This window comes from Pyrgilauda ruficollis, unplaced genomic scaffold (genome assembly GCF_017590135.1).
Source record: "Pyrgilauda ruficollis isolate IOZ18807 unplaced genomic scaffold, ASM1759013v1 scaffold4, whole genome shotgun sequence".
In the NCBI taxonomy this organism is placed as follows: Eukaryota; Metazoa; Chordata; class Aves; order Passeriformes; family Passeridae; genus Pyrgilauda; species Pyrgilauda ruficollis.
Genome location: NW_024525489.1, coordinates 82984 through 95339, shown reverse-complemented (window position 1 = coordinate 95339; position 12356 = coordinate 82984). Strand labels below are relative to the sequence as shown.

The window sequence follows — 12356 nt, the reverse complement described above, 5'->3', positions numbered from 1 at the left end:
TAGAACACTTGTAGATCTTAATGAATATTTTAGACATTCCCACTAGAATATCCACATTTTCTACTAGAATACTTTCTTCTTTTTTTTTCTTCGGTATTGCTTAACTGGGAAATGCAAATATGAGTAACTAAAGAACTGAATACGGGGGTATTTGAACACAGCCTAAATACAGCAGTAATCCAAAGGTCAACATGCAGAAATTCTCCTTTCAATGTTTTGTTTTCAAAACACTAAATCAAAGTTTTGAAGCATGTAATAAACATCTTACCAACAAGGTTTGTGGGCTAAAACCAGCTGATTCCAGGGCATGGCACATTTCCTCTGTGGAACTCTCCCCACACAAACACTTCCAGAAGAAAAAGCTGCCTGAAGGAAGAATTAGTAGACATTATGAACACTATCTAAAACCACAATCCCTCTCCTTACACTTAGACAAAAGGCTATCTATTGATCAGGTCCCAGTGAGTGCAATACAAAATAACAGGTTACATTTGAGATCACCTGGTGTTCACGTGCCTGTGAGCTTAAATCACAACAGTCTTTTCTGATGCCCAACAAGGGACACAGAGGGTTGAGATAAAGACAGATCTGACCAGAGCATGTTAAAACAAACTTGTCATAAGCATTGATTACATTACTTTAATAGTCAGTGGTCACAATGCTGACAGAGCAGTATAAAGTGTAAATTGCTGTAAACATTCTCTGTTGTGCTCTATCGCCCCTGGGGGTTTGGTTTGGGTTATCAGGTACTGTGTAAGCTGGCTCATGGCTGTCTTGACACGGATCTGCCTTCGGCCACCGGCTCCGGCCCTCGGGCGCCGCGCAGCGCGAACAATTCGCAATTACACCTTTGCTCCTCCAAGGGCCCAGGGGGAAATGCCTTCCTCCACCTCTCCCTTCTCCAGCCGAATTACAATCATTCTGCTCAACACTGCTCGGTATAGTCAGAGAGAAGAGAAGGCCTCTGGATCTGATGGCAAAGTGACAGGTACTGTGGATACTCCGAGCCCAGCAACCGCACTGTGGCTGAGCTAGAGAAACAACCTGACACTGACAACTCTACACAAGAAGTAATACTGGAAGTGAAAGTGAGCTCACTCAGTAGGAGGAACAGGAGAAGGAGGTGGATGAGGCAAGCTACTCCAAAGTAGGACCAGCATGAGAACAGCAGAATGAGGTGCTCACTACTCAGGAAGGAAGAAGAGGAAGAATTTGTAAACAAGGCAGTAATCAAAAAATCTCTATCCCTGAGGGAGCTGCAAGATATCCGTGAAGACTTCAGCCAAAATCCAGGTGAGTACGCTGTCATTCAGTTGTTCTTATGTTGGGATAACAGGGCCAGTAGCCTGAAATAAGAGGGTAAGGAAGCCAACGAGCTGGGATTCCTTTCTAGGGAGGAGGGCATTGATAACAGAAATGGAAAAGGGGCATAAATCCTCAGCCTCTAGGGGCAACTTCTCCCAGGTCTAAAGGGAAGGAATCCCTTTAAGGAATACATTACACATCTCCCAGGCAAGCAGACTGATCCAGACTGAACAGAACAGGGTGAAGCCACCCTTTGGAAAGACTGAAAGATGCAACGGGCTTTTTAAAAGGCTATATGGAATGCAATGGATGCTACGACATTCTAAGATTGGGATACAGAGGTCACTTGGTTGGTCAGCACTATGGGATCTGCCAATCAAACTACCCCTGCCCAATCACAACTCTACTGTGCAATAGAAGGGGATAAAAATACGCTGGAGAACAGAGTTTATGTTGCTCCTGTCTCAGGCAAAAGCAAACCCATTTGTGGAACTGCTTTTGCTAAAGGATCTGGATGCACTTGGGGAAGTCTGATGTGTACCTCAAGGGGGTTTGATTCTGGATGAGAACACACAATGACTTGAATTGTATGTTAATTGCTATATAATATTGTATGGCATCACTACTATGGATGCTATATGCCGTATCAATGGTATTACAATAAAAATTACCAAGATTAATTACAATTTAATTTTGATGAATCTGCCAAAGTGCAGTGATGCTATAACATGACAAGCACAGCAGTGATTGAACCAGAACTGGTTTCAGCATGCAACAATCCAACAGCACACACCACTTCTCCTGCCCTAGAGGACTACTATGACAGATGGAGCCCACAGCCATGGACTAAAGAAAATCATGAGACATTTTAGAGAGACCTTGTTGAAAATCTCAACTCCATAAATTAGGTGGATTAGGTCCTTGCTGCCTCACCTAATGGCCTTGATGCTGCCTCTGGTCAGCACCCCCATCTCGAAGGCTAAAGTGAGTTCTGCCATTAACTCAACTCTTAGATTGCTGTGAACATGAAAGAAGCAGCAGGGTACAGCTGCTCTGTGAAGTATCCAGTTATTGCCCAATTTAGTGGTGTTAATAAATGAATTAAATAAATTAAATTATTATATAAATTATTAAATAAATGAATTAAATAAAGTGGTTACATGGCTTCAGGGTAATTGTATCCACAGATGCCGTTAACTTGTATTAACAGTCATTCATGCAAAAGACTTGTCCTCCAGCTAAAGGTAAGAGTCTAAAAGGAGCAGTTACATACTACTTCAAGGCAAGATGGGCTGCTAAGGCCTCAAATTAGGGCTAAAATATTTATACCACCTTAGATTACAATCAGTCTGAGAAATGTAACAGAGCTCAAATAGCTGTTACCTAACGCCACGTATTCTCCATCTTCCATATTTTTTACAGTAATCACATCCTTTTCATATTCTAGATATTCTAAGAATATTTTCACAGACAGTATGTCATCCTTCTCATCAGTCAACTGAGTGGTAGTTTGAGCATTTTCTTTCTTGTAGTTCTCCAGTAAAGTTTCAAGCCTATGAAAATCTTTTTCTTCAAGACGAAGCAGTTTAGCCAAGTCCTTAAAAGCAAAACAAAATCTCATCTCACAAAAGACTTATACAAAACACAGTAAAAATGGAAAAAAGTCAGAAGAGTCAAAATATTCCATTTCATTAAAAACATCTTTGAGAAGAGCCAAAATAATCTCCAAATCAGTTATTCACATTGCTCAAACAAAGAGCTTGTCTCGCTTCCTTTTTAACGACCAGAACAGATGCATTTCCCATTTGCAGCTTTATAAATTATAGCAAAAGCAAGGTAAATTATGCAAGCATCAAAATTTTTAACTTCTACAGGTCCCAAAATATCCCTCCAAAACTAAAGTGAAGAACACTCTACGTACTTTAAATAAAGGACTGAAAACAGGAGACTGGTTTTATTTTCATTTGTATCTCAACTTTGTGTCTCCTAAAGAATATTACGTAGATGAATTACCAGACACTTGTATGAGGCCGGAGGGAAGGTATTATAAGAATGACTTCATTAAAAGCTGCAGGCCACAAAAAGGGGAAACTTGCTGACCTACTTACTTTATCTGAGGCTTTGAAAATGTATTTTTATGCTTAAATCATCACTTGAATTTAAAAGACAACTGAATTTTCAATTTACTCACATTATCTGAAGGTGAAGTCTCTTTCTGTATGCTCTGGGAATTTAGTTTGCTAACCAGTTCATAAAGATGTAACAGCTTTAACTTGTTTGCACAGAACTGCAGCAGTGCTTCGTCCACACACTCCAGCTCTGAGGAGAAATAAAACTGCATTTGAACTTGAACACATAGCCTGGAATAGTGAAACACACACACAGAACTGGAGGATTTCTGAAACTCACTCTAATTTTTTGATGCACTGCCGTTTGCAATCATTACATTCAATTCAGAGCAGCATAAAATAAGAATTATTTTTACTAGAGGTATTAAAGAAAGCAATGAAGCTTGTTTTAAAACTGGAGGTTGACAACGTGAAACTGAACAAAGACACATCTATTGTCTTCTCCTGGTTTAAGACCAAACCACAGACTGTCAAATACTGAAGTACAGTTCCTGTTTTCTTTCATCAAGAATAACAAATTATAATATTTTATTCATTCTGACACTTTAAGCATATTCCTCTCATGTGAAGAAGCCTTGATAACTACTGACATGAATTTCACCTCAGCAAGACACTGCCTTCTGTATTTTTGCAATCTTAGTCTCAGAAATTTCATCTATCTATTGACATTCAAATTCCAGTAACAATTAACGCAAACAATATAGGAAACTAACACCAACATGTCCAAAAAAATCCCCTTTTATTTCAACTTACTAGTCTTGAAAGAAAGCTTTCCTGAGAGATCCTAAAATGACCTTTCTATACAAAAGATTCCACTAAATACATAATTTTCACCTGAAGTTGCTTCTAAACATGATTTCATTTACAAACCCTTGAATACATTTGATACATTGCTATTAAAATCCTACCAAAAAAAGAGAAAAACATAGAGTTTGTCACAGAACCACTTGACCTTAAATTCACAACCACAGCATTCACAGAGACCAGGATCTGCTTTATATTATCTTTTACCTACTAGACAGAAGTGGAGAAATATAACACTACTCTTGTGAAATTAGAAGGCTGGAACATCAGTCAAGTTTGCTGTATATTGTGACTGTGGGGAAATAATGTTATGTTCGACAAGAGATTAATGATGAAAAATGCACAAACACACAGACCTTAAGAAATATACTACTCTGTCAACCCCTCTTCAGAATTAAAAGTCATGTTCCTGTTTTCCTTTGGATGTTTTAGGAATTCTAACAGAAATGGATAATACTATTGATTTAGAATGAGGTAGAGAATTTAGGTAGATAACTGCATGTGTGAAGGTCTCAATCTCCTCTATGTACTTCAAGAAAACCATAAAAAGAAACTACCACTGACAGAAACGAAGATTTTCAGCAACAAGATTTTGAACTGGCAATGGCATTTCCTGACATAAGCTCTGAAATCTCTATCAAAACATGAATTATTTGGTAAATTTCAGCAAAGTTTACCAAAAAAAGGTACTAGATGTGGTTGCAGCTCAGATTCTCAGTGATAAAGATTTTGTGTTTCAAGTACATTAAAATTCACAGATCTTGCCATATCCTCATTCCCTTCTTTGGAGAGAGAGTAAATTAAAACATTTACAGGCAAAAGTCTATGAACTTTCTTTCTAAAGGATGTTTTTACAGGACACAAGTACCCAATCCAGTTTTGTTGACTTTGTTTTGTTGGTTTTTTAAAAAAATATAATCACAAGTTACTAGGCACCCAGCAAGCTTAGCCAAACATACTCACCAGCAAGCTACCTGTAGTCTGCATTAAATAAAGACAGAAAAGCAACATCCTGTGATATCTAGCACCGAAACTAAGCAGACCAAGCCTGGTCTCCCTGTGGAACAGAACAGTTCTACATATAATAGTAATAGAGTTACAGCACTGCAGACAAGGTGCAAATACCTCTTGATGTTTGCAAAATAAATAACCACCTACCCTGTTTTTTTAAATTATCCATTAATGTCTGAGTGATGTTTGTGAGAGATGAAAGTGGCACACGTTCACTTGCCAATATACTTTCCAAAGCCTGTTAAGAAGATTTTCAAGATAATTAAATATTCACTTAATCTCAGTGCAAAAACATGCAAGTTAAGCCAACAGCAGCACAACTTTGACCATGATTTTTCATCTGTATTTCACCTTCACATATACTTATGGCATAATTTGTTCCTACAGAAACTCTCTACAGTCTTCTCTCTTTTTATTATTCATAGACAATGCCTTGGGGAAGTCACAAGTCAAAGTTAATTCTAATCAATATGTTGTAAAAAAACTACCCAGAGAAACCCTAAACAGCTCAATTACTTGCTTCAAGCAATTCTAGGAAAAAAAAATAAAAAAAAAAAAACCTTATTTTGGAATATTTAGCACTCCGATAACGCAGTATTATTTTTCTAATATTAAAGTATACTCTAAATGTTCACCTGTTTTTTTGTAGCAGGATATTTGATATCAAGTATTAATTCCTTTGCTTCAGCTTCAAATAAATCTGCAAACAAAGACAATCACAATTTAAATTCATACTTCTCAACTGCCTTCTGAAGAATAAGTAAACCTGCACAACGGTTAAGGTGCCTGTGAGTTCATCACAAAGACGAAGACACTTGCAGAAGCTGCCAAAATAAGCTTGAGGAAAATGAAACAAAATAACAGAAACCCCAAGCTACCTAAAGATCATAGCTCATAGCACACAGAGCTGTCAGAATGCATCACAACTGTACTTGTGGTTGCATACTTACAACACAGATCACGCAAGAACTCTTTGATAACACAATCTCAAGAAATTATACAAGACAACCTACCTGGATCTGAGGTTTTATCTTTGAGTAAAGCATTTAACTTCTTCACTAGATGCATATCTTTTGCTCGTTCACTCTTTTTATCACTGAAGGAAAAGAATTTATAATTGTATGAGTGAAGTGAACTAAAAGTAATTATTCACTAAAACGGTATTTTTTAATTATTTATGCTACTTTAAGGTAACATTCCAATAACAAAAATCATGTTAATCCATACAAACCAATGGAGACTATTACAGAGATTATTCAGCTTGAAAAGGAACACCAGAATTGCTGTCTCCAACTGTTTCCAAAAGCAATAATGAAATTAATTTACTTATATAAAGCATAAAAAGTTCTTACCTCAGTGATAAATGGAAAGGTACATGGACAGTTTTTACACTTCCAGAGACTGGATCAAGAAGGCAGATCTGGTAAGTCTGGGGCTGCCATCCCTGACTGGTCACATTGTTTAGACCCATTATTTTATAACCAGGATACAACAACCTGAAATTTTTTAAAAATAGCTAAAATTAGTAACCTTCCATGTTACAAACAAAATAAAGAGGCAATAAGTTTTATGAAGCTAAGGTTTAAAAACTGCAAAACACCTTTATCAGAAAAGAGTGTAGAGTGATGAAATATGACAATATATCCCCACCTCCAGAACAACAAGCTGCATTCAGTGGAAACACTGGGCAGCACAGAAGTGCTTGCCAGCACCACTATCACTTTTACCCTGGCATAGCCATACATCACTTTATTGCAGCAGCACAGCACTATGCCTACTTGCTACCTGTTTCTTACCTGCAGTATTTCCCCACATTGAAGGCTCCAACCCGAGGTCCTTGCTGTGTGCTCCACACTTCCAAAATGCCTCTTCTTGGAGCATAGATCACCAGGAACTGAGCTACCCTGCTTGGACCCTGTGCATTTCCAAAAGGAGAAGAATCCATCTTCTCAGTTTCCCTTTCCTGAAGGTCCTCTACCGTCTGTATCCAACCAATTTCTGCATCACGGTACCCTTTGTAAGAGAAGACAGGTCACTAGTGTGCAGAAACTAATACAGGATTAGTGCATCAAGCTGTAATCTTAGGCTTTGTTTCAAATCGTGCAACTCCTCACTCCTGTAAAGAACTCTAGTCCATTGATTTGGAACAGGGCCCACCAGAGAGCGGCCAAACACAGCCCCTGGCAAAGCTCTGGGGAGGAACAAATTCTTCTGAAGAAGAGATAAAAAAACCCCCAAAATTCATCAGGTCAGTGCTCAGTACATTAAACCAATGCAAGACATTGAGGAGTCCCTTGTTGTGCAGTCATCATGATGAAATGAGAATCTAACATGCTGTATGTCTTCTTACTGATTTTTCAAAGTTTATCTTCTCAGCAGAATTAAAAAGGGTACTACAGCTTATCAACAGAAAGAATCTTGAATAGAGCTAAAGCTCTTCCAAAAAAATGCAAACCAAACAGACCAAATTTTAACTGTATTCCAGGGATTTGCAAAAATACCCTTATGGACTTTATATTACACCTGACTTTGGTTTGTAATGAAGCAATGTACTAAAATTCTTGGAATTCTATGTCTGAACATAAGATGCCCCAGTGTTTTGAAGAATATTATTTGCTACACTAATATTACTACCATACCTTTCCACATGCGAACTGCGAGTCCTCTTGTAACATCCAGCAAAATAACCCTTCCAAATTCATCTGTTACTGCTGCCAAAGTGTTACATGGAGAAAGACATATCCTTTCACCATGGCGCCGGGAGTCAGGAAGTCCAAACCTAAAAAAATAACAATGAAGCAAAGCCACTAGACAGATCCTTTTCTTCAGAAATAGTTAGATTTTCTTCTAATGATTAAGATGACTTTTTTTTAAGATAACAGAAGGTATGGGTAAAATTAAAAGGAAGTCATGAAAAAGTTCTTGTTCTGTTTACTAAGATATAGCATAGCTCTGCGTAAGTCCTACTGAAAAAGCAAAGTTCAGAAAGTGGGATAAGTGATTGCCTTGTCATGCACTGTCAGGCAATGACTGTAACAGTAACAATGAACCTGAGCACTGGAAGGGAAAGATGAATAATTATTTGTCCAGAACAATAAACTGAAATGACACAAAGCTTAAAACAAATGACCTGCAAACTACCATTACTGCTTGAAGTCACATGTTCATCAATTATATACCTTTCAAGATAATTTAAATAATTTAAAACACAAGACATCCAAAGTAAATGACCGTGGAAAAAACCCAACTTACCTCACTGCCAATGGGGTCGCAGGTTCCACTTTTGGTTTCTGTTTTTGGACAGGTTCTTCCTCATGTTTACTCTTCCAACCAAGCCAGCCACTTGCAACAGAAGAACATAACAAGAATTACAATAATGGTCCTGAAAATATTATGTGGCTACAACTAAAAAAAAAAGAAAAAGACATTTTAAAAAATTTTATTACCTGGCAGCATTAAATAATGCTGAAGTCAGTTTGCTTGCAACTGCTAAGGCAACATGAGACAACAGAGGCTGTGAGCTACCCTGAAATACAGGAATAAAGTGTTTTGAAAGTCAATAAATAGTCAGCTGTGAATCACCCTGAAATGAAGCAACAAAACCTTTAGAAAGCCAAGAAATAGTTCTTACTAATCTGCATTTGAGTTCAGTGTTTTTTAGGCCTCCTATGGACTTTCAGCACAGAAAACATAGCTTTAAGACTGCAAAATTTAAATTCATTACCCCCAGAAAAGCCATTCTGCTATCTCTACCATTTCAAAATCCTCTGCAAGTCACTGGTAGCTCAGTATGTTTGTCTGCAACAGAAGTTAAAAAAACCCTGTGTATCATCTATCACAGAGAGCTGGCTGGTGTATGGCTTTGGCATCCTTGCAAATATCTACATAAGCAGTTTTTTCACAAACCTGTTGGAAAGCAAGTACAAAAACCAAAATTCCAATTCTAGTATTTACAATTAACTTTCAATCCTGGTAAGGACAGCATACACATAGGGTATGAATGTACAGACACAGCTACACTGACATCCTTTTCCTCCCAAACAACAGAAGATGATGTAAATATGCTACAGCTAAGCACAAATTGCCATTTTCTCCTACAAGAAATCACTACAATGTACTCAGGTCGTGTTGAATCAAAGACCTAAAGACCTCCAAATATCCATAAGATGCATGCTTACACAATACCAACATAATTTATTGCCAACTAATATTTTTGAAAAATTAACAAATTTGAAAAAATTATGTATCACACTCAATTTAAGATAGAAAATAAAATTTCTCAGTAGCAGGAACCCATGCTAGACACTACTATCACATCCACTCCAAATCACTCCAGTTGCAGAAGATCAAGAAGGAAAATGTCAACATAAAAAGAACATAAGAATACTTCAGAAATACTCATACAGAAAAAAAGATTAATTATTCAAAGTTTAGGCACGTCAGCTTGGTAGTACATACCTCCAGGGCAAAAAAGAACCCAGTGAAAGGATTGGCTCCAACAGTAACATACTGGGACATGGCAGGTGGACTGCTTTTTATAGCTGCATTATATCCTCCTATATTGGAGGCAGTCTTCATTTGATCAAAAGGACACAGTGTCATGATGCCTAACAAAAACATTAAAGTAAATGTCTTACACATTCAGAACAGAGGCATGCAATTGCTCTAAAAGCATAGATATATTCCTGCCTTCTTGACTGACCAGCCAGCATTCAGTGGGAAGGGAATAGCTTTAACCATAGAAATGCCAAACAACATGGCAGAAATAACCTAACGGGCTTGGGTTAATTATAAAGCACATCCGGTTTGTTCAGAAGAAAAAAACTTCAGCAGAGTTCAGCAGCAAAAATACATGCACCAAACTCACTTCACCTGCCTTGATAGCAGCCTTCTGACCTCTTAGCTGCTTTTGTAGAAAGGGCGGAAGAGAAATTAACCTTGCTATCCCTCAGATATGCCTCTGACAAGAACTGAGGCTTCTGCAAATTCCTGAAGGGTAAAATTCTTTGAGAGTCTATGAATCAATTTGTCCTTTTTGGAAAGGAACCATCTCAAATTTAAATTTCTTTATGTGCTAGACTCAGGAAAGACCCACACCAGTCTTAACCTGCCTGCCAGACAGTTCATTCATCTGACAGAAATGGAAAGAACTGCATCTGATCTGGCCTCTCTCAGCTGCTTCTTACTAAGCAACAAAGAACAACACTGTTACAGATGTAAGAGGGAAGATTCAATCAGACTAGAAAAGAAAATCAAAAATATTTTTGATAGTGGCTAATGAGATCATTCACTATGACAGCCTTCACTCATTACGTACTTCTATCCAACCAGTACCACTAAGTGCTCTCAGCCAGAATTTAAGTGCACAAAAACATTAATTTCATTTTTTAAAATACTTGAAATTAAATAGAAATGCTTACCTATACTAGCATGGTCAACAATTGTATCTACATCTTGCAAACCCCATTTCTTATAAGCTAATGGTGGAGGTTGAACATTCTCATTGCCAGATGCAGCAGCTGACAAAAGTCAATAAAGCACAAAAAAATTTCTACTGAGTCAAAGGAATAGCATAACAGAGAGGAAAAAAAAAAACACCTGATGCAATCTGAAGACACAAAATAACCTAGTTTTAAGTTAATATGCATTGGAACATCTATTAAAATGGACTTTTGAAATATTTACCATCATCAAATTAAAACATTTTAAAAAATTGACTGAAGAAAACTGCACATGATATTCCATCATAAATACATTTTGTACTTGCAGATAGTGTATTTACTAGCTATTATGGTATAATACTCTGTACAATTTTAAAAAGCTACTACAATTGATTTTTGTGGTTTGGGCATGTTTAAGTAGAAACTTCTCCACCCAAGTACTTGCAAAGTCAGAACACTCACTAGATATGTAGTAGTGGGAGGTAAGAACAGTGGTAAGACTAAACCAATGAGTGTCACTTTCAAGTCATTACCCAAAATACAGATGATCAAGAATGAAGGAAGATACAGCACTCCAGCTGCAGATACTGCAACAAGCTTTGAGTCCTTCTCAACACAATCCTTGTGCCATCTATCACACAGTACTGTCTCCTCTACCCCGTGGACACTGAGCTTGTTTCCAAATTAGAGTATGAACAGGCACTGTACTAAAGGAACAGGACCAAAGTTCCTGCACAATCAAACAAGGTATGAAAAGCTCTTAGACATGGACACAAAGAGCAAGGACCACCACTGCCATCATCCCAGCATTACCACTTCCCATAAAGTCTTTCTTGTGAAGAACATTCCACTGACAGTGACATGCTAAGAAGCACCTCAGCATTATGCAGTGGCTTAATGCCAGTGGGCAGCTGACCACCACGCAGCAGCTCACTCACTCCCTCCTAGTGGGATGGGGAAGAGAGTCAGAAGAGTAAAAGTGAGAACACTGGTGCGTTGAGATAAAGACAGCATGCAAACAAATAAAAAAAATAAATTTTCTTCACTACTTCACATCAGCAGGCAGGTATTTAGCTACTTCCATGAATGCAGGGCTTTATCACATGTAACAGTTGCTTGGGAAGTCAAATGCCATAACTGAAGATTCCCCCTTCTTCCTTTTCTTTTCCCAGCTATTATTTCCAGGAGCATCATCATATGGCAAGAATATCTCTTTGGTCAGTTGGGGTCAGCTGTCCCAGCTATGTCCCTCCCAATTTCTGGGAACCCCCAGCCTGCTCACTGTCAGGGCAGTGTGAAAAACAAAAAAAGCCTTGACACTGAGTAAGCACTGTTTCACAGCAGCTAAAACATCAGCACGCTATCAGTGCCATTTTCATCACAAATCCAAAACACAGCCCCATACCAGCTACTAGGAAAAAAATTAACTCTATCCCAGCCAAAACCAGTGTACAGTATTATGGTGAGTATGTAGAAGACAGTCAGTACTACTTGGACAACTTGGGCTCTGGGAACATTGTCTGTAAAGGAAGAAACATCCCTGAATGCAGTAGGTGTCAATGTATCAATGAACAAGCAAGGAAGATTTAAATTCCACCTTGATTTTATATTTAATCTAAGTAAATTTCCTAAAAAATAAAGACCTATTAACAGATTGAAAAATAAG

General features: G+C 37.8%; 1 protein-coding gene across 5 annotated transcripts in view; it reads right to left on the bottom strand.

The window, feature by feature from the left end:
- The window catches only part of RAB3GAP2 (RAB3 GTPase activating non-catalytic protein subunit 2), a 42776-nt gene that overhangs the window by 12818 nt on the left and 17602 nt on the right, over positions 1 to 12356 (bottom strand). For 3 of the 5 annotated variants that reach the window (XM_041476802.1, XM_041476799.1, XM_041476800.1), the window contains exons 9-21: positions 10670 to 10768; positions 9708 to 9856; positions 8696 to 8775; positions 8502 to 8591; positions 7889 to 8028; positions 7046 to 7262; positions 6602 to 6745; positions 6263 to 6345; positions 5885 to 5949; positions 5397 to 5487; positions 3497 to 3624; positions 2689 to 2902; positions 269 to 366 (exon numbers count right to left, since the gene is read on the bottom strand). In XM_041476802.1, coding sequence (XP_041332736.1) covers positions 269 to 366; positions 2689 to 2902; positions 3497 to 3624; positions 5397 to 5487; positions 5885 to 5949; positions 6263 to 6345; positions 6602 to 6745; positions 7046 to 7262; positions 7889 to 8028; positions 8502 to 8591; positions 8696 to 8775; positions 9708 to 9856; positions 10670 to 10768 — 1598 coding nt within the window. Of the gene's footprint in view, positions 1 to 268; positions 367 to 2688; positions 2903 to 3496; positions 3625 to 5396; positions 5488 to 5884; positions 5950 to 6262; positions 6346 to 6601; positions 6746 to 7045; positions 7263 to 7888; positions 8029 to 8501; positions 8592 to 8695; positions 8776 to 9707; positions 9857 to 10669; positions 10769 to 11223; positions 12353 to 12356 lie in introns of those variants that run through there. The other 2 variants (XM_041476803.1, XM_041476801.1) reach the window with 2 other exon arrangements.